The sequence below is a fragment of the Pipistrellus hanaki genome (genome assembly GCF_964339955.1).
Source record: "Pipistrellus hanaki genome assembly, chromosome: 2".
In the NCBI taxonomy this organism is placed as follows: Eukaryota; Metazoa; Chordata; class Mammalia; order Chiroptera; family Vespertilionidae; genus Pipistrellus; species Pipistrellus hanaki.
The window spans coordinates 71744289-71766912 of record NC_140504.1 but is presented as its reverse complement, the minus strand read 5'-3'; the positions used below and the strand labels follow the sequence as shown (position 1 = coordinate 71766912).

The 22624-nt window shown below is 41.4% G+C and overlaps 1 protein-coding gene across 2 annotated transcripts in view; it reads left to right on the top strand.

Moving 5' to 3' along the window:
• Positions 1-13478, top strand: part of NFKBIZ (NFKB inhibitor zeta) — a 33151-nt gene extending 19673 nt beyond the window's left edge. The window contains exons 1-12 of one of the 2 annotated variants that reach the window (XM_084875458.1): positions 2747-3262; positions 5580-5719; positions 6237-6267; positions 6389-6492; positions 6614-7383; positions 8184-8289; positions 8703-8849; positions 9005-9068; positions 9355-9524; positions 10357-10467; positions 10584-10751; positions 11981-13478. In XM_084875458.1, the coding sequence (XP_084731584.1) occupies positions 2977-3262; positions 5580-5719; positions 6237-6267; positions 6389-6492; positions 6614-7383; positions 8184-8289; positions 8703-8849; positions 9005-9068; positions 9355-9524; positions 10357-10467; positions 10584-10751; positions 11981-12034 (2151 nt within the window). In that variant the 5' untranslated portion in view covers positions 2747-2976 and the 3' untranslated portion in view covers positions 12035-13478. Of the gene's footprint in view, positions 1-2746; positions 3263-5579; positions 5720-6236; positions 6268-6388; positions 6493-6613; positions 7384-8183; positions 8290-8702; positions 8850-9004; positions 9069-9354; positions 9525-10356; positions 10468-10583; positions 10752-11980 lie in introns of those variants that run through there. The other variant, XM_084875459.1, reaches the window with a different exon arrangement.
• The last annotated feature ends 9146 nt before the right edge of the window (positions 13479-22624 follow it).

The window sequence follows — 22624 nt, the reverse complement described above, 5'->3', positions numbered from 1 at the left end:
GATACACCAAATGAAACAGTACATAATTTTAGGGGAGAGTTTATTTTGAAAAAGACAATTGCCATGGATTTTTTGTCCATGAATTTATTTGAATGACCATTAAGGCTTTTATTATACATAAAAATAATAAATGGGCGTTGCCCGGTTTATTAGGGGAGACCTCCCCGTTAAGCCAATAGAGTCATAGGGAAGATACACACAGAGAGGGGCGCTTACACGATAGAAAGTTCCAGAGCTGTGAAGTCCCTGTCTCTGGCAGTGGCCGCAGTTGGAGAGGCAGGCATTGTCTCAGGCCAGGTGGCTAGCGGCAGCACAGTCTGGTGCAGTGGAAGTCGGGCAGGGCTCCGAGTGTGACCCCGGGCAGAGCCAAGCTCCAGCTTCCGGTGGTAGGAGCTCTGAGTTCTTATAGCCACAGGGATAGCGTCCCACTCATGTGGCTGGCCAGGCTTGTGGTTTTGGGCATCACCATTACACCCCCTTACCTGTCTTGACATAGTACTTGACATGGCTAACAGTGACTGAATATTGGATTGTCAAAAGGTGTCTAAAAAGACCGCTCTGCCATTGCTCTAAACAGGGGAGGTAATAAAATCCCAATAGATTGTATTGAAAAGACCCAACATATTCTTTGGAGCATCTTTTAAGTGATTTTTCGCTTTTGAGGAATTGCAATTATAAGAACTTTTTACTTTCTGCAGATATATCAAGGTAGTTGTTTCCTTTTTATTTTTAAAAGTTACCAAAATTAAAAGTTATCTTTTAAAGTTACCAAAATCCAAAAATTGGGAAGGAGAAACAGCAAGAAGTTTTGGGAACAATCCAACACTTGTGAGAAAAGAGGAAACATTTACTTTGGAACCCCCACCAGGGTCTTACACCGAGATTAATTCCTAGCACCGACTCTTTTCACCATCTCCCTCCCTCTGTCCCTTCTTCCCTCCTGGAACCCTAATATTCTGCCTTTGCTAATTTCCCTGCGAGCTGAAGCTGGCATCCTTGTTCATCTGTCATCCAGCCCCAAACCAGAGCCTGACTGGGGACCTTACATGGCTCCTCACCTCCAACTGGGCCAGACCTCTGGATTCTGCCCTAGCCATGCTGCCCAGCCCTGCTTTCTTTCCATTTACTTTCCCTTTCCCATGCCTCTGCCCCAGGGGCTGGTCAGTTTCCTCCTGGGCTATTGCATTCCTCCTCTCCCCCCCCTATAGCCCCTGGGGACCTCAGTGTTACCTTCTCTAAGCTGCTTCCAGATTAGTTTTGTCTGCCACAAAGTCTTTTACGTTCACTCAATGTTTACTAAATAAAGACCCAGTGGAGATTTTTAGCCTGCCACTGGAGTGCTCCACCCAAAGACACCAAGTTACCTTTTACATTTCATGTTACCATCTTCCGGCTCCTCATCTTAGTTCTTCGCTCCTGCTGTCCAAGCTGTGGGCTGAGATCCCACCGTCCTTCAGTGCCTATCTCAACCGCCACCTCCTTTACACAGATTTTCCTCACGACCTCTTTTCCTCCACCAGACTTGTTTCTCTTTTCGGGACACTCACTGAACTTTGTATCCCTCATGTTACTTCATCATAATCGGTTTCTATTAATATAGCATAGATGTACTTACCTTATCGTTCCTACAAAATTATAGTGTACTTGAAAGGACAGACATAATCATTCATCGTTTTCTCTTGCCAACTCCTAGCCATGGGCTCAACAAAGTAATAATATGACTTCCATAATTTGTGTAAATCGATTTTAAAAAGTCTTTAAGACAGGCAGGAGCAAAATGTTTATCAGACACAGTGTAAAGTTATGCAGAATAAATAAGTTACATATACAAATACACTTACCATTTTGCCAAGATGACTTTGTTCCAGTATTGAAGGGTACAGTACTGTAGGGCACTGCTTTTTAAAAAATTTTCGGACTCACACACACTCTCTCACACACACACACACACACACACACACACACACACACCTCCTCCTCCCACCCACCAAAAAAGTTTAGCTGTTGCCCAGTTTACAACTCATTTCATTTTTTTCCGTGCCCTGGACCAGGTTCGAACACGGGACCCCCTTCAGTCCGCGGGGCCGTCGCTCTATCCTCTAAGCCAGGGCCAGGTTGTAAGTTTTTAAAACTGAAAATTGGCTTCAAATCATATTCAGTGTAGGCCCTGTGGAAAGGAATATCGGCAGCAAAAGTTTTCTGAATTTAAGAGGACAGAAGTGGCTTTGAGGCGCAGGAGGAGATGCGTCTTTAGAGCCTTTCCAGAGACGCCTTCCCTCGGGCTGGCGAGGAGCCCGGCAGAGGGTGCGGCGCGCACGGTCCGGGACTTCCAGCCCCGGGAACCTGGCCGACCGGTTCCCGGTCGCCTCCCCGCCCCACGACCGCCCCTGTCCCCCCACCTCCGCCTCCGTTTGCAACCCCAGGCCCAGCGCACGCCCCCTCCCGGGGCGCCGGGCCAGCCGGGCGCCGAGGGCGGGGCTGGCCGGCCTCTCCGCGGGCCGGCGCCCGGGTCCGGGGGCCGCTCTCGATCGGGGTTTCCAGGTGAAGGGCCAGGAAGCAACCGGTCGGGCCGGGCGGAGCCGGGCGGGCGGGGCGCGGGCGGAGGCGCATTGCCTCATCCTGGACATTTTACTGGAAACCGAGCGCATCCGGAGGCGGGGCGGGGAGGGGACCAGCCGCTCCAATGGCCGGGCAGGGCGCGCGGGGCCGGCGCGGAGGCTGCCCCCCTCGCCCCGCCCCGCACCCCGGGGGCCGGGTATAAAGCTGGGCCGCGGGGCTGCGCCCGTGCCCGCCCGTCCTCCGTCATCACCGTCCGGTCCCGAGCCTGTCGCATCCCCAGCCACAGCCCGAGCCTGTCGCATCCCCAGCCACAGCCCCAGCCTCAGCTCAGCTCTAGCCCCAGCCGCAGCTCAGCTCAGCTCCAGCCGCAGCCGCGCAGCCCGCCGGTGTGCAGTCCCCGCGCGCCGCGCCGGGAGCATGATCGTGGACCAGCTGCTGGACGACAGCCGCGGCGCAGAGGGGCTGCTGGACGCGGCCGGCGACTGCGGCCTCATGACTAGCCCGCTGAACCTGGCCTACTTCTACAGCGCGTCCCCGCCCGCTGCCCCCGGCGCCTGCGACGCCGGCTGCTCGGCCTCGGGGCCCTCGGCGCCCGGCTCCCCGGGCTCCGACTCCTCCGACCTGTCCTCCGCCTCCGCCGTGTCCTCCTGCGGGGCCGTGGAGTCCCGGCCGAGAGGCAGCGCCCGCGCCGAGCGGATGCAAGGTACCTAGCGTCCTGGCGGGGCGGCCCCTGCGCCCCCCGCACCCCACGCACCCCCTGCGCCCCAGCCACCCGCGCCCCACTCGGATGCGAGGTGCCTGTGCTCCTTCCATAGCGGCGGTCATTGATTAGGCGACTGCTGGATGCCTTCCCCAGTGCCGGGCGTTTGATGGCCTGAGAAACCCAGGCTCCCTACAGCTGGCTTCGTAGTTTTGGGAACAAAACTCTGACTTCTGGGGTGCGGGGTGGGGGTGCGGAGAGGGTGGTGATGCAGTGGAGGGAGTACGAACCCGAACCACAGTAGATTTTCTCTTTTTCAAACAACTTTATTAAGCTAGAATTCACATATTATGGAGGGGTTTTGGGTATAATGTAGTTGGTTCTTCCTAAGTGTTTATGGAGATTTTAAGTAAAAGGACTTTATGTTCAAGAAAGGAAAGCGATACGGAAAACCAACTCAATGTGTGTTTCGTTTGTGCTCTTGGCCAGTTGGAGTCCGGCCAGAATCTCCGCGCTTCTGGATTTTGTTCTGTGTGCTTTGGGATGGTTAAGCCACATCTAGCAAAGAAACAATGTTTTCTTTCTTTGGTTGTGAGTTGGTTAGTTTCTTTCATTTTTAAAATTTCTATTGATGAGAGAGAGAGAAAGAAAGGGGGGGGGCGGGGAGGGAGGAAAGGGGAAAGGAAGAGAAACATCAATTTTGTTGTTCCACTTATTTATGCATTCATTGGTTGATTCTTATATGTTTGTTCCCTGGCTAGCGATCAAACCGTAGCCTTGGTAGCCTTGGTGCATTGGGAGGACGGGTGCTCTCACCAGCTGAGCTGCCTGGCCAGGGCTGGTTACTTTCTTTTCTGAAGGAACCGAGCTGCATACTTTGGGGGAAAACAGGATGCCACAGTGGGTAGACTAAAGAACCTCTAGATAATCTCAAATGTTGGAGAATCTAAATCAGCATGATTTAAAGGATGTTCTCTTTTTTAGGTGTTCCCCACTGCCAGCCACTGCTGTTTTGGTTGTCTTCTTTTAAAAAGTGAATTTTCATTTTCATTTAAAGGAGTACTTTAATCCACTTAGTTGTATGTAAAAGTGTGTGTGTGTGTGTGTGTGTGTGTGTGTGTGTGTGTAATTAGAACCTTTTCTCCCACATTTGGCTTTCATCTGGTTGAAACTATTTTGCTACTTCCCTGGTTTATGGCTTAACCATTAGGGGATTTCTCAAACTACATTTTTTCTCTTTGTGACGTTGAATTATTAACTCCTGTCATTCCAGAGAAATGTTGTGTTAGACTCTGGCAAGATATTCCCTAACTTAAATGTAAAACTAACTAGTCATTTAATTTGCCCCATCATTAAATTGTTTCTTTCCTATACTTATGATATACATATATATATATGTATATATACAAATTATGCATTGTTTCTTGTCCCATCTTCTTTTTTCCACTGTCAGTGAGGTGGCTGGATTATTCATTTCCTGGCTTTTTTGCATGTTTACTTTGTGTTCAACTCATCCCAAGAGGTTATGACATAGCAGTGGTCAGAAGTGGAATGCTGTGCTCACAGACTACATTTCAAAGTGTGTTTTAAAGTTTAACTATGAAATGAGATTACAGATTTCCTTTTTACTTAGAAGGCCTCTGTGAGCAGTTCCAAAAGTCAGTGAGGGGAAATCCTGCGTGCGTATGTGGAACTGTGTTTAATCTGAGCGAATTCAGGCAGATTTCTTGGCATAGTTGACTGAACTGAGTGAGATAATAAGAAACAAATCTAAGACATTGTTCACTGTTAGACTTTGGTACATTGAGATCTTTGGAGGAAGTTTGTTTTGTGCTTTCTTAGGTTAGGGGGTTAATAGACTTTTACAATTTTATGTGGGCACAAAGCCTTTGGTTTGAAAAGCTAAAAATTCATCATGTATCCCTTGATCCCCCAAGGTTTTTTGAAAGTGAAGGATAATGATAGATCTCTGAGAGTTATCATGGCAAATCTGTGATATCGTCCCATGGGTTGAAAGGGGTGAGAGACAGAGAGGTTTAATTTGGGTTGTCTGTTGGCTCTGAAGATCCCCGAAACCACACTTGTATGAGCTTTAATTCTTCAGGATGCTTTATCGGGGCAAAGCATTCAGGCAGCATCAAACCTTCATTAGGACTGGGGAATGACCTGTAGGCTGTTGACCAGAGCAAGCTGGCAAGGCTTTGCATTCTGGTGACTGGGGACTTGATACATTAGACAGCTATGCTTTTGAGGTTCCTAAGATTTGTGTCTGTGCAGAGACTTAATTGGGACATGTTTTTTTCTTTTTTCTTTTGAACAGCTGAGCCCCATATGGGGGTTGGAAGGCAGCAGAGAGGACCCTTTCAAGGTGTGCGTGTGAAGAACTCGGTGAAGGAGCTCCTGCTGCACATCCGAAGCCACAAGCAGAAGGCTTCTGGTCAAGCCACAGATGATTTTAAGGTGGCACCTCTTATTTTTTTTGTTTTGGGTCAGAGATCAGGAAGATTAGTCTTTTGGAGCTATTAGTTTTTGCTGACCTAAGTCCTGTAAGTCTTTCGTAGACCACCAAGTCCATAGGACAGGGAGCATATGTGTCTTGCTGTCTGTCGTTTCCTATCACTTAGCCCAGTGCTAGGCACTCGGCAGGTGGACAAGATAAATTTAATGAATGAAATTGGGGCAAAGAAATAAATGGGGTTCAACTGAAATGGACCATCTTGATTAAGAAAGGGAAAACTCAAATGGCCTTATTAATTTTATCTTGACATAGTTGAACTAAGGTGAAAGGGCAAAGGGGGGGAAGTTGCAAGATAGAATGAAAATTAAGATAGAAAATAAATATTGATAGAACAGCTGCATCAAAGGTTTATGGTGAGCTGTAAAGAGTGGGAGAGATAAGTATGTTTATTGATCTATATCAAGCAGAAAGCCATTTAATATTATATTATACTAAATTGGAAACTGTTTTTCCTTATAGGCACAAGGTGTGAACAGAGAGCAATTTGCAGGTAAGAATTACTTCTATTCATGATATTATGGGGCCTTTAAGATAAAATAATGTAGTGTGATTATGGGTAAAATATTCAAAATAAAATGATCATAGATTCCACATTCCTTTTTTGGGTGTAGAGTTGACAAACACTGTGTCGTATAGTGGAAAAAGGAAAGGACCAGATTCGTTGTCTGATGGACCAGCTTGTAAAAGGCCAGCTTTGCTGCACACCCAGTTTTTGGTAAGTGTCTCACTATTTTCCTCTGATGCCTTTCAGAAATTAAACTATATTCTATAGAGAGAAATTATTCCTGGAATGATTTTGGAAGGGAGTATGCAATTTGCTTTTTCTTTCTGTCCAGACACCGCCTCAAACACCAACACCTGCAGAGAGCATGGAAGATGCTCACCCCAATGAACCCAAACAGGACAGCAGTGCCAATCTGCTTCAGAACATTATCAACATTAAGAATGAATGCAGCCCGGTTTCCCTGAATACTGTCCAAGTTAGCTGGATGAGCCCTGCGGTGGTCCCTCAGGGCTCTCCCCGAGAGCAGTGCCAGGACTTCCATGGAGGGCAGATCTTCAGTCCACCTCAGAAGTACCAACCTCTGCAAGTCAGCAGCTCCCCACACATGATGGATCAGGCTTCCATGTACCAGTATTCTCCTCAGAACCAGAACATGCAGCCGCAGCCACAGTCCCAGCAGCATTATACCCACAACCCAGCTCTGGAATACAGTCCTTATTCCAGAACTTCCCAGTCTCCCAACTATGAAGCAAACTTCTTTGGTGACCAAGCACTACAGTTCTGCTCAGACCAAAGTTTTGCATCCCTTTTAACTAGTCACGGGGAATGTGAGAATGTTGCTGTTCCCATTCAGACTTCCCCCAGTGTTCAGCAACAAAATGACGCCCACCTGCAGAACTTCGCCTGTGAGGCCATGGCGAGGCCCGAGGCAGGCTCTGTGCCTGTAAGCACCTCTCTGCCATTCCAGAACATCATCGGAGACTCCATGAACACCACCCAGTTAGGGAAGTCACTTTTTCAGTGGCAAGTAGAGCAGGAAGAAGGCAAACTGGCAAATATCTCCCAAGACCAGTTTCTTTCAAAGGATGCAGATGGTGACACGTGAGTATCCCTTTATCTCATGTACCTAATAATGGGCAGAGGAGTTAGCTATACCAAATTAGACCTTACCAAATGGTTGGCTAATTGAGATGAAGACTGTAGGTAGAAACTGCTGTTCAATGATAACTAATATTTCAAGAAAGAGTTTCCCTTTTCTTTCTTTCTTTCTTTCTTTCTTTCTTTCTTTCTTTCTTTCTTTCTTTCCTCTTCTTTTCTTTTCTTTCCTTTTATTTCCTTTTCTTCTTTTCTTTCCTCTTCTTTCCTCTTCTTTTCTCTTCTCTTCTCTTTTCTTTACTTTTCTTTTCTTTACTTTTCTTTTCTTTTCTTTTCTTTTCTTTTCTTTTCTTTTCTTTTCTTTTTCTGGCTGAACAAATTACCTTGTCTAAGTTAATAAAAACATATGTATTGTCTTTGAATAATTTCTGAATCTATAGAGAACATCCGATTATGATTAATTGGTCATGGTCAAATGTAAGTTGATTTGTAGATTGAATTCTTAGCTGTCCTGATACCTTTGGCCTTGGGCAAGTTATGTAAGTTCTCTATGCCTGTTTCTTAACATATAAAATGACAACACCTCCTTCATAGGGTTTTTATAAATATTAAAAATAATAGATTTAAAGTGACTCATCCCGGTGCTACTCAGATGTATTATCAACTTAGTAGACAGGGCAATTTATGCTCTGCAGTGTTTTGAGTGTACCAACATATTAAGAAAGGGGCTGAAGGAATATTTTTTTGAAAAATGAACTTAGTGAAATCAGAAGTAATTCACCTCTTTTCCTTTCCTTGTCTTCCAGGTTCCTCCATATTGCTGTTGCCCAAGGGCGAAGGGCACTTTCCTATGTCCTTGCAAGGAAGATGAATGCACTTCACATGCTGGATGTTAAAGAGCACAATGGGCAGGTGAGAACCCGACAGAGCAGAGTGGCAAAGATGTGGTCGCTGTGAAGAGAATGACAGCCAGCCTCGTACTCATCTACAGATAGCTTCAGAGCTCAAGACCAAACGAGTCTAGTTAATATTAACTTTGAGAGGTTTACTGTTTGCCACCATCACCCTTGAAGTTATTAACATTAACTTCATAGTTATTTGACCAAAGACTAATTGGGTATAATAAAGCCACACCATAAGTTTACTTTAGTTTTCTTGTATTACAGTATCTTATTATTTATTAATAGGGTTTTCTATGTGGGTTTTTTTTTTTTTTTTTTTTTTTCTATGTGGGTTTTCCCCTCAGTCTTAGTGTAGGTTCATATATCATGGTAGTATTACCTGTTTTAAAAACATTTTTTTTTCCTTCTTCTGAATGTCCACAGAGTGCCTTTCAGGTGGCGGTGGCTGCCAATCAGCACCTTATTGTGCAGGATCTGGTGAACCTTGGAGCCCAGGTGAACACCACCGACTGCTGGGGGAGAACCCCTCTGCACGTCTGTGCTGAGAAGGGCCACTCCCAGGTGCTTCAGGTAAGAGGCCGTGACCTAGGCTCCCATTAGCACAGGGCCGGAGAGATGGGGCTTGAGTATTAGATGTTGGATGTGGGGTGAGTTCACTTATGCATTTCTTAGAATACTCGTGTAGCTGTCTCTTGCTAACAGATACACGTTTTTAAATTTTTCAGGCAATTCAGAAGGGTGCAGTGATGAGCAATCAGTTTGTGGATCTCGAGGCAACTAACTATGATGGTAAGCAAATGATACTTTATTGGGTAAAAATAAACAAAACCCGTTTATAGAGAGGGGCCCATTAGTTCTAAAGTTATATTGAGTTTCATACCAAGAAGGAAGGGAGGTAATTAATGCTAAAATATTCTATAGATGAAATTAGCACTAAGAACCAATGGAGGAACTATTCAGATTGCCTTCCTAGTTCTTGTGGAGCCCATTCGTGGCTATCCTCAAGCTTTGTAATTATAGAACAACCAAAAGACTTGCTGGCATGCTTGACCACTGCTTTATTATACTTTTCTAGGCCTGACTCCTCTGCACTGTGCGGTCGTGGCCCATAATGCTGTGGTGCATGAACTCCAGAGAAATGAACAGCCACATTCGCCTGAAGTTCAGGAGCTTTTACTGAAGAATAAGAGTCTGGTTGACACCATTAAGTGTCTGATTCAAATGGGGGCAGCAGTGGAAGCTAAGGTAAATTCTTAGCAGTGGAAACTAAGAAGAGTTTGGATATGGGATGGGGGGAAGTGGTTATAACAAAGACCTGTTCCCAAATAGAGATTAAAACTCCCCCTCCAACCCCCAATCTTTTTAAATGAATGGAGTTGAGTAGCTAAGAAGCTTAGATTTTAAAAGATCATCTGATTTACTGTCTTGATTTGCTTTTAATCTTTGGATTATTATTCAAGAGATCCTTTAGCTATGAAATAAATTAGTCTTTGAAAGGCAATAAAATGCTTGAAATTGATATTGTCATTTTGGCTTCATTTTTATCACTAATAATCACTGTTGTGTTTTTTCGTAAGGTTGCTTCATCATTGTGGGATCTAGACTTAGTCTTCTGCTTTTTAGAATGGATAATAGTTTTTCTCTGTAAAACTGAGATTTATTTACTGAGTATCTTTTATGTACAATGCACTGAGTTAGGGGTTCTGGGGGTGGGAGGGAGGCCTGAATATAAGCTACTGGGTCCTTAGGGACCTTATAATTGAGGTGAGGAATGTAACTAATTATAAGTCTACGTAGTCAGGTACATAATAAATCATTTACTGTATTACATTATAGTCCTTGTAAAACAGTATCGTTTGTGTTTCTACATTTTATGCCCTCCCCACACCCCCTGTATGTAAAGGTAGACTGTGATAAGAGGCAACTAGGCAGATTTATAGGAATTTAACAGGAATAAGAAATTTCATCTCATTTGGGGTTAAGGAAGGCTTGAGTCAGAATTTGGGAGACTGGGAGAAAAGCATGATGGGGCATGCTGTCTGAATGGTCACGTTTTTCCCCTCTTGCCTTTAACAAGGATCGTAAAAGTGGCCGCACAGCCCTGCATTTGGCAGCTGAGGAAGCAAATCTGGAACTCATTCGCCTCTTTTTGGAGCTGCCCAGTTGCCTGTCTTTCGTGAATGCAAAGGTACCGTTAGAAAGCTTCAGTAACTTCACAAGAGTTGGAGTGACTTTTCTTACACCTTTTTCAAGCTTTCGAAAGTCCCCCTTCCTGATGGGCATCGTTTTGTCTCGTTGACTCAGGCCTACAATGGAAACACTGCGCTCCACGTTGCTGCCAGCCTGCAGTATCGGGTGACGCAGTTGGACGCAGTCCGCCTGTTGATGAGGAAGGGAGCGGACCCAAGTACTCGGAACTTGGAGAACGAGCAGCCAGTGCATTTGGTTCCTGATGGCCCCGTGGGAGAGCAGGTGAGGGTGACAGAAGGGACAGGCAGAGCTTTCAGACACTTGGTCTGAAACATAAAGGGAGGTGATTTTGTTCAGGGTGGACATGCTCTTCAGGCAGGTTCTACCAGTGTGTGTGTTGGTGTTACATGAATCAGTGTCTGTAGTGTGTCCAGGAAATTCCCAGGCTCATAGTAGTGCTCAGTCAACGTCTGATTATTTCTAGTAACTGATTTTAAATAAGAAATAGGAAGGTTTTTAAAATGCAATTAGAACCTAAAACTATTTTATACTTTAAACAAAATTATACTTTTACTCATCATATGCTTATATATTATCTTCAGAGATGGAACAGTTTCACATGACTGAACTTTTCTTGATAATTAGAACTGAATCTTTTAAGAACTTGAGATATTTTTGATGGAAATTTTTCCCTGGGGAAATGAGGGTGATTATGGCTATAGGTAGGTCATTACATATTTTCATAATTATAAATTATATGGAGTGCAATTTAGCTGTTTCTTTGATTTATATCCCTCATATGACCATAATGTCATAGGAACCCATATTTGTAAGGAAGGGCTCTTTATAACTTAAGATAGAGCTCTTTAATTTGTGAAGTTTTCATGCATACACTTAATAGCTATGAAAACTTTGCAGTATAAGAGTTCAGCTAAGAAAATGAGGCTTACAGAAGTCCCACAGATAGGAACCATCGTGAATATTAAATGGCAATGTCCTAACCCTAGTGCTTGCTTCTACTTCAGGTTTGTGGTGTGTAGTCATACAGCGATGTTCTCAGGATTTGACTTTTGATGTTCTCAGATTACTCTCGGCTTTTGTATTTTTTGGTGTGTGTGTGTTTGTAGGGAGGGTCTTTTTTCCTTTTCTTCTATTGTCAAACTGTAGTCATTCAGACTGTGGTCATGTGTCTTCTTCCAGCAGTTGTCATTTGCATCTCCCACCCTAATCTTATTCTTCTAATTTGTTGCTTTTTGTCTGCTGTGGACTGAGAGACAGTTAAGAAAATTTGTCAGTCTGGTGTTTAAATCAACCATTAGGCTCTGAATGAGCCTAGGGGCTTTCCTATGATCCATGTAGTTATGTGCAGATATTTTATTCCTGAGTATCAGAACAGCTGTTTTGACTTGAAGTATATTAAGGATTTATGTGTATATAAGGTGGGTCCTGGGTTCCTGTTGAAGCTGACCATAAAAAAGAAAACTTACAAATCCTATTCCTTTCCATTCCAGATCCGACGTATCCTGAAGGGAAAGTCCATTCAGCAGAGAGCTCCACCGTATTAGCTCTATTGACTGGGAGCCTGGTCGGCAATACTCACTGTCAGTTAGGCAGTCCTAATGTATCTGTATATAGACCATTTGCCCTGTATTGGCAAATGTAAGTTGTTTCTATGAAACAAGTATATTTAGTTCACTATTATATAGTGGATTATATTAAAAGAAAAGAAGAAAAATATTTAATTCCTTTGGCAGATTTAAATATTTCATACCCAGCTATCTGGGATCTAGACATCTGAATTTAATATGAATGGTAAAATTGATTTCAATTAATACAATAGTAATGACTTTGATTTGTTGCATATGGCATTGCTCATGTAGCTATTGCCAGTTTAAAAGCAGGTAAATTGTAAACTTTCGTTTGGCCTGATAAAATATCTAATAATTATTGGTGTTGGAAAGTCTGTAGTCATTGGACTAGATAAAAGGTGTCATAGTTACAATTTGATTTTTCAAACTGTATATAATTGTTATTTTCATTAAAAAAAATGTTTGTACATATTTGGTCATGAACATGGCCATATTTGAAATGTATAAATCAATAAAGTAGAAAAGAATAAGTGAGTTGCCACTAATTTTTAAAATTATAAACATTCGAAGGAGTTGTGTCATCACCCAGCTAATGTCTGTCTGTGTTGATGAAGCAGATGGAGAGTTGTTCCCCTGGCAGCTGACAGAGCTCTGTTTGAATTTTAAATATGCTTTTCCCCATGCATTGAGATGAGACATTATTTGTAGGGAATTGCATGTTCTTAAAGAGAACTCTGCTTTATGTCTCACTTTCTAGAATTTATCATTTTCTTGTTCTGTTGGGGATTTTGTTTTAGCTTTATAGGGTCAACAAAAAGTCAATATTGAAACATGTCTTACTGTGTTTCCATGTCCAATAATGATAATGTGCCATGATGTTTTATATTACCATTTATTAAAAAATCCTTTACTTTTTAATAATCTTGGTTCTATTAATATCATTTGCTTACTTCTGGCATACTCTGAGGAATGTATTTGGATTTGATTGCACACTAATTCATTGTATACATTAGATTTAGTAAAATACTTTTTTTAAAAAAAAATAATAGGTTTCACAAGCAACTGACTAATCATCTTTGTGGCTTAAATTCTTTAAAAAAGGATAACCTTTAATTAATCACATTGTTTGATTTAGTATGTCTTGTGGACAAAAGTTATAGTTACTGGTATCTGTAAATATAGCTATCATATGAATCAATCTACTTACACTCATGGAGAAACTCTTGCATGGTTTTAAATAAACTTTAATTCAATAATAATACTTGTCTGAAGGATGTGCATTTTATTTCCCTAGTCCATTGTTTATATTTCCCTAGGTTGAAAAAGTGCTATTAATTACTAATCTGAATACCTTAACAAATACATTTTAATTTGGATTTTAATTTTTTTTTGGAGATGTGTTTCCTAAATGTACATACATAACATCAAAAAAACAAAAAACAAAAAACAAAAAACAAAACAAACCTGCTGAGTTCATGGAAGTTTATTAGGTTCTGAAAATATGGAAGATTAATACTAGATATTGTTGATCATTTTGACATTTATGTGCTAAAAACTTCAATCTTTATGTTTATGGCTTCATTTTTTCATATTTTATTTAGTGGGCACAGTGAACATAGGAAAAACCATTTGGAAATTACCAGGATCATCCTGAGAGATGTAAACCTGGAAATAGCAGTAAATGGGCTCTTTCCAATATGCCATTTTGACCTGTGAGAACAAACACATAAACATCTCCATCAGCATCAGTCAGTTGCTATATAATTTAGTTCTTGAGGATCTGGTGAGTCCTTTCCCTGGGGCAAACATAGCTATGCTAGTATCAGAGGCATCACAGCCACCAGGAGTGCATGACTCAGATTAAGAATCTACTGTACTATTTCTTTACATCAAATATAACTTTTATTCTTTTACATAAACAAACTTAAAAGCGATTTGCCTTAATGCAACTTCATAGAACAGTAGAAATGTTATACCCCATTGAACATAGATACCCAATAAGCTTTTTCCCAAGTGTGCTTATGAGTTCTCTTCATCAACCTAAGTTCTCTAATTGAACCAGTGCTTAGCATGTGATTTCATGTATGTGTGTGTGTACGTATGTGTGTGTGTACATGTGCAAAGCTATATGATAGATAATATGAGGCATTCAAAGATATAAAAGACATTTTTTATCCTTAAGATGCATACATGAGAGACATGACATGTACTTTATTAGGTACCACAAAAAGGGGGAGAAACAGGTTCAGAAGAGGAAGAATTGTGTCCAAATGGGAGAATGGGGGAATATCAAGGCAGAGCATTTGACCTGTTCAGAGAGTTGATTTGGATGTTCACAGTGGTGGAGGAGAAGGAGGCGAAAGACAGAAACAGAAAATGACATGAACCAAGACAGTAGAATTTTGGGGGAACTACAGGTGACTCAGTGCAGTTTGGTTAGCATTTGGATGGCTAATAAGTTTCATCTTGTGCTCTACCTTTGGTAATATTCTCATAGCAGCATGTTGAGAAAGGTCCTCAAGCAATCTAGGCTTGGCAGGAGACAGTACTGTGACTAGTGAGCAGTTATCTGCCTTAGAGGTATGGAGGTGGCACTTGATGGAACATATTTTAAGGAAGGAGCCCCACAGAAACCAAGCCTAACCTGTGCTCACTGCTACAACCTCAGTGCCTAGCACAGAGTCTGGCATATAATAGTGACTCACAAATATTGGTTAAATGAGTGAATGGATTTATGTTAATCCTGGTTGGGATCACCAGTTCTGAAGAAAGTGGTATTTGCAGCCAGAATTATATTATTAAATACGAAGTAATGAGTATCATAGTCTGAACCCAGCCATGTAATTTAAGTGTCATTGATGTGTTAATGAAAATGGGCACAGTTGTACTTTTAAAAAAAATTTTGGCAGCCCCTCCTTGCAAAGAACTAACTCTTGTTCTTTGGCAGTTCAGTAGGAATCCCCTGAAGTGTCAGAGACCAAATCTTCTGGCTTTATTTGTTAATCAAATCAGTAACATTTAATATCCTGTCTATTTTTATGTAATCAGGAGTGGAGAATTTCCTCAAACTTCTATAACATTTAATAAATGTCAACTTCTTAAAGTCAGTTCCACTGACTTCCATTTTCTGATGACATCAGTTCTATATTGAACATAACCTCAGGGAAAAATCAGCTCAGCCACTGGTTAAGTTTTCAACGGTCCCATGTTTGGGCCTGGGCACAAGGTTTTTGATTAGTTATGACCAGACTGCTGGCTTTGTGTTTTTTTCTGCTGTGCCCTGGATCTGTCCTTGAGAAGAGGGGCAGGATGGTCCTCTCATCAAAGGCCCTGTTCCTAGCACAATACCTGATATAATGGTAGAGTAGACATTTATTACATCTTAAATGGCATTTAAGTTTATGGCTCCATTTTAAATCTATATTTTCTCAATATATTTTATACTTCATTGTACAAATGTTTCATAACATGAAAGTTATGATTTAATCCCCAAGTACTGTTACCCATTAGCTATACACCAGTTCTGGTTCTGCTTTATTTTCTCAGCACCCTCACTCTACCTTTGTAGTCTGTGCACACCTGGACACACTGCATGGATGGCACATGTCCAGGAGCAATAAGGGTGGAGCTTGTTCTCAAAGGGCCTCTAGCTTGTGTGTGTGTGTTAAAATTTTCCTATTCATTTTTTTATTTTAGAAAATTTTTTCATTTACAGTTTACCTTCAATATTATATTGTATAATTTCAGGTGTACAGCACATTGGTTAGGCGATCATATTCTTTGCAAAGTCTTGTAAAGCCAGCCATGCACTCAGTCGCCAGTGCAGTTAGCCGCCTGTCCTCTCCACGTGCGTGTGCATGTTTGTACCTCAGCCTTTTGCAGCTCCTCTGAGTCTCAATGTGCTTTCTTTCCTCTTTCCTTCTAGTTGTATAATTTCCACTCAGCCAGCTTTCCTGTGGTTATGGATGGTGTCCATTTTGTTTTCTAGTTGTAGTTTTGATATTGTGTGAGGCAGCAGTTTAGGTATTTACCTATGCCGCCATCTTGGTTTTGTGGTGGCCATCTCGTGGTGGCCATCTTCTGACGATGCCTCGCGTGAGGATCACCTCGGCTTTTGTTAGTAGAGATTGATTTAATGTATGATATATGATCTACATTTCACTTATTAGTTGTATTATTTATTAGCTGTATTAGGCATTGACCAGGAGACTCATTTAGCATTGATAAACTTTAGTAAAAACAAAAAAATAATTATTGAGCTGTAACTAAAAAACTAATATAAGGACTGCAGGAGATTTAATTATTTAAACTTTACAACAAAGTTTATTAGATTATCATTAGTCATTCTGTTCTTTGGTACCATTGAATAAACTTGCTTCTCTTTACCTTGGATCACACTACCTAGAGTTGCTCATGTGGGAAGCAACATGATCATAAGTTAACATGATCATATGGCCTGTGTTTGAGACCATCTGACCTTGTAATGTGCATCAGAGTAGTCACTATTGGAAAATGCAGATGTTTGAAAGTGAAGGGTCAACTTAAGGAAATCTGTGGTTTTAGATAATAAATATTAATCCAAACTCCATAGAAATACCATGTTTCCCTGAAAATAAGACATCCTCCGAAAATGAGACCTACTTACAGGTTTCCTTCTGAATGAAATATAAGGAATTCCCCTGAAAATAAGCCCCCCCCCCCCAAGCTAAACATGAGAGTATTGGTCCACTGATTCTGAAAGAAATGGAGTCACAAGAAATTCACCAGAAAATTTAGGAATTGGATTGTTATGATGATGTTCTAGAAGATGATGACATGATTATCATTGAATAAATGAGTAAATTCTTGATACTGTAGGATTCACAGTTTGTCTGGTTTGTGTTGACAACTACCGTACTACGTACGGTACCGTATACAGGTAATAAATTTCCTTTATTTTCATTTAACAATAAATGTGTACCGTATTCTTCTTCATGGAAAAATAAGACATTCCCTGAAAATAAGACCTAGCGCATCTTTGGGAGAAAAAATTATTATAAGACACTGTTCTTATTTTCGGGGAAACAGGGTATATTGTTTAGGTCTAGATATTATTTTTTTTAACTGACAGCATCTGGTTATTAATCTGAAGATAGGAATTTCTGTAGCTCTTAGGACTTGGCAATTGGATCCAGCATATATTTCTTGTTGAAATAGCTTAGTACCTTTGGGCTTGACAACTGGGCACTCATTTCAGATTGAGCAATAATACTAGATCCCTTAGCTTAATTACTTTGGAGCTTAAGTTTGAAATCACAGTTTATTTTCTCCATTTGTGGCATCTTAATCCATGTGGCTTTTGTATTTGCAGCCAAATGTCTCTCAGGCAGGATGTTAGCCTTAAGGGTTTGTACCAGTGTGGGGCACTTGTTAACTGGGTTGCATGGAAGCCCCAAGTGACTGCTCTTCTCTTCAGGAGTCAAGGTTTCTTAGTTTGGGCATTTGAGTCAGTGAGAGTCTGTCTATGGAGAGCCTGTCTTTCAAAATTGGCTCTATACATGTATTACATTAGATATCACTTTCATTAATCTTTTAAAACCTATTTCTTCCCTTTTGCTCAGAAGAAGTATTCCTTCAAGAATTACATTAAAATTTAAAAAACAATTTCCTTTTTAGGATCTTAAAGATATGGAAATATAACTGTTTATCTTCAGGATAGCAATTTAATCTGGTGCAACTTTTTATATCTATCTCAAGAAAATTTAAAATATATCACTTGGGGAAATAAGTAAACATTTGGACCTTTTGGGTGCTAATACCCAAAAAGGTCCTGAAAATTTTCTTTAAAATGTAAATTTCTCGACTCAAGTTGTGGAAAACATGAAAATAAGATATTACATTAATGTATCTTTAAAAAGTAAGACACATTTAAGGCCCCACAAAATGAGTTTTTGTATACACCAAATAAGGCTCTATTTTAATTGGTTCATTTTTCCCAACAGACCCCCTAAATTTGATGAAAATTTGTTGTTTTCTCATGTGGTGCAGTAAACAAATAAATATATACACAGAAGTTTAATTTACACAGATTATTAATTTCCACTCTCATTCCAATCATACAGATCTATTAGATACTTCATTTAAAGTTCAGTAATTAATTGACAGTGGGTAAGTTCTATTATGAAGTCTATATAAATGAGTCAATTTTGTTTCTTTTTTTTTTCCCAGCTAAAGTTGCTATATCAAATCTCTTATCAATGTCAAAATGTCTGTTGAATTAATTTGTTGCTTTTCTTATTTCCCTGCCACCATCCATGTCTGAGTTTTCATGACCTCACTCCTGGATTACAACAATAGACATAATTTTTGTTGTTGTAATGGAAATATTCTAACACACACAAAAGTAGGGAGAATAATATATTAAACCCCCATGATTTTTTTTTTTTAAGATTCTAAGGATCATGTATCATCCTTGTGTGGGAGCCATACTAATATTCTCTGTATTGCTCCAATTGTAGCCAGAGTGAACACCCTGTATTATTATTAAGACTCCAAATCGGTAAGAGAGGTTTTCTAATAAATGGAAAACCTCTCATCTTAGCACACATGGCCATTCTACAGGCTAGTGGTGCCCTTACTTTATGTTATCTTGCTCTTGTCCATCAGTTTCCTACTAGATAGGAAAAGATCAAGAAAAAGAAAGTCTAGAAATCTCCCAGTCTATGACTTGCCTATTGCCTGTTTTTCCAGAAAGTCTACAAGAGGTCCCTTGAGCAGGGGACTGTGATTAAGACAACTTATCTGTGCTGCTGTAAAAAAGAAGTAATTCTTACAATTTGCAATGGCATGAATGGACCTGGAGAACATTATGCTAAGTGAAATAAGTCAGTCAGAGAAAGATAAATATCACATGATCTCACTCATTTGTCAAATATAAGGAACAACATAAACTGATGAACAAAAATAGAGCCAGGGCTGAGACCAGTTTGGCTCAGTGGTAGAGCTTCGGTCTGCGGACTGAAAGGTCCCAGGTTTAATTCCAGTCAAGGGCATGTGCCTTGGTTGCGGACACATCCCCAGTAGGGGGTGTGCAAGAGGCAGCTGATCAATGATTCTCTCTCATCGATGTTTCTAACTCTCTATTCCTCTCTCTTCCTCTCTGTAAAAAAAAAGAGCCAGGGTCATAAAGCATCAAATAGACTGTCCAACCTATGACGTAAGGCAGGGGGTGAGAGGGTAAGAGATCAACCAAAGGACTTGTATGCATGCATACAAGCAAAACCAATGGACATAGACAGTAGTGGGTGTGCAGGAGGCAGCTGATCGATGTTTCTCTCTCCTCAATGTTTTTAACTCTCTATCCCTCTACCTTCCTCTCTGTAAAAAATCAATAAAAATATATTAAAAGAAAGACTGCTTATTTGAACCAGCAGTAGTGTTTGTTGACTAGGCAGTCAAACACTAACCGTTTACTTCTGCCATGAGACGGGGCAGGTTTTTCAGGGGATATACCAGTAAGCTCTGCAGCAGCCCAAATTTCAAATGGTAGAACTAGTTTATAAAATAAATACAGACCCTTGGCATAATGTTCTCAAGGTCTATACATGTTGTTGCAAGTTTCAGTATTTCACCCTTTCTATGGCTGAGTGGAATTCCATTGTGTATATGTAACACATTTAAAAAAATCAATATACACACACACTCACTTTAGGAACTGGTCATCAAATGGTCACTGAGGATGCTTAGGAAATGAGAACTAAAGTTACAATTCCTTCTGCAGCCCAGAATTAGAGGGGCTGGGCAGGGGTTTTACTAGTTTAACGGGCATCTATTTCTCCAGCCATGTATGTACAACACAAGAGAATGGTTAGACATTCATTTGGGCTGCCTGTGTGTGATTCATAATAAACTTGTTCCTTATAAAATTTATTACTGAATGACTCATTACAGGATGATAAAGATATGGCTTTTAATTTAAAGAGTGAGGTAGGTTTTCTTTTTAAAATCAACTTTGTGAGGTGTAATTTACATGTAATAAAATGCATGCCTTTTAAGTGTATAGTGCAATAAATGTATACACCCATGTAGCTATTACCACAACCAAGGTAATATTTTTTCAACCAGAAAGTTCCCTGGTACATACCCCTGCAGTCAATTCCTGCTTCCACCCTCTGCTCCAGGCCACCATTGAGCTGATTCTGTCACTACTGCTTAGTTTCGCCTCTCTAGCACTTCAAATGAATGAATTCATACATCACTGGTATGCACTTTTTTGTGTTGAGTTTCTTTCATTCAGCATAATGTTTTTGAGATTCATCCACATTGATGCACATCCTACCTAATAAAAGAGAAACATGCAAATTGATTGCACCACAAGCCATGCCCACCAGCCAAACATGGCTAGTATGCAAATTAACCCAACAAAGATGGCAGTTAATTTGCATACCCAGGCCAGAGTGTAGACTGAAGACAATGTAGAAAAAAGCCAAGCACTGCCGAAGAGCAAAAAGCTGCTGAGAAGCAAGCAAGCCGGGTGAGGGAGAAGAGATGAAAGCAGAGGGGCAGCAACTACAGCAGGAAGCCCTATTGCAGGAATTTTTCTGCAACGGGCCTCTAGACTACCATAATAAAAGAAAAACATGCAAATTGACTGTCCCTTCATTATGCCCACCAGCCAACCAGGAGCAAGTATGTAAATTAACCCAACAAAGGTGGCAGTTAATTTGCATATGCAGGCTCAGAGTGAAAACTGAAGACAGTGTAGAAGGGAGTGAGATAGCGGAGAAGGGAGGGAGCTAGGCAGTGGTGATGGGTGGGAGTGAGACAGCAGAGAAGGCAGTGAGTGGAGAAGGGAGTGAAGCCTGCCAATGTGGGCTTCGCTCCCTTCTCTGCTTCTCTCAGGCCACAGGAAACCATCTTCTTGCAGGAACAGGCCTGAGGAAGCCCTATTATTGCAGGAATCTTCCTGCAAAAGGCCTCTAGTTAATTTATAATTTTCTTAGAGGCCTTGTGCACAAAATTTGTGCATTGAGGGAGGATCCTTTCAGCCCAGACTGCACCCTTTCCAATTCAAGACCCCTTGGGGGTTATCTGACTGCCAGTCTAGATTGGCAGTTGGAATTCCCTCTTATAATCCTGGACCACTGGCTACTAATCGCTCACCTGCCTGCCTGCCTGGTCGCTCCTAGCTGCCCCCTGCCCTGTTAGCCTGATCACTCCTCACTGCTTCTGTGTGCCAGCCTAATTGCCCCCACCTGCCCCCCATAGCTGGCCAGGTCACACCCAACTGCCTCCTCTATGCCAGCCTGGTCACCTCTCACTGCCCTCCCTGCCAGCCCAATTTACTCCTGGACCCACCTGGGAATGGCCTGGACATGCTGTGTGCCTGCCATCCCAGCTAGACTGAGGGGACTGGGTGCCACCATCTTGTGGTTGCGGGAGCTGTCATCTTTGAGGACATGGAAGTCAATTAACATATTCCCTCCTTATTGGCTGTGGGCGCTGCCATCTTTGTGAGGGCGTGGTGGTCAATTAGCATATTCCCTCTTTATTAGATAGGATTGCTGAGTAGTATTTTCTTGTATTAATGACAAATTGTTAGCAAATCACCTACTGATGGACACTTAGGTTGTTCCAGTTTTTGGCTAGTATGAATAAAGTTGCTATGAACAGTTTTTATGTGGATATATATTCCTTTTTTTAAAAATTTATTTTATTGATTTTTTACAGAGAGGAAGGGAGAGAGATAGAGAGCTAGAAACATCCATGAGAGAGAAACATCGACCAGCTGCCTCTTGCACACCCCCTACCAGGGATGTGCCTGCAACCAAGGTACATGCCCTTGACCGGAATCAAACCTGGGACCCTTCAGTCTGCAGATTGACGGTCTACCACTGAGCCAAACCTGTTTCTGCTGGATATATATTCTTATTTAATTTTGATAAATACCTAGGAGAGAAGTAGCAGGTTCATATGATAAGTATATGCTTTATTTTATTTTATTTTTAAAATTATTTTTGAAAAATATATTTTATTGATTTTTTACAGAGAGGAAGAGAGAGGGATAGAGAGTTAGAAACATTGATGAGAGAGAATCATCGATCAGCTGCCTCTTGCACACCAAGGTACATGCCCTTGACCGGAATCGAACCTGGGACCTTTCAGTCCGCAGGTGGGCACTCCATCCACTGAACCAAACCGGTTTCAGCAGTATATGCTTAATTTTAAAAGAAACTGTCAAGCTATTTTCCAGTCATTATACCATAGTTCACTTTCAATTGCAATGTAAAAGAGACACCCAACTACCGTGTTTCCCCGAAAATAAGACATCCTCCAAAAACGAGACCTACTTACAGGTTTCCTTCTGAGTGAAATATAAGGTATTCCCCCCAAAAAAGCCCCCCCTCCTGGCTAAACATGAGAGATTTGGTCCACTGATTCTGAAAGAAATGGAGTCACAAGAAATTCACCAGGGAAATCAGGAAATGGATTGTTATGATGATGTTCCAGAAGATGATGACATGATTGTCATGAATAAATGAGTAAATTCTTGATACTGTAGAATTCACAGTTTGTCTGGTTTGTGTT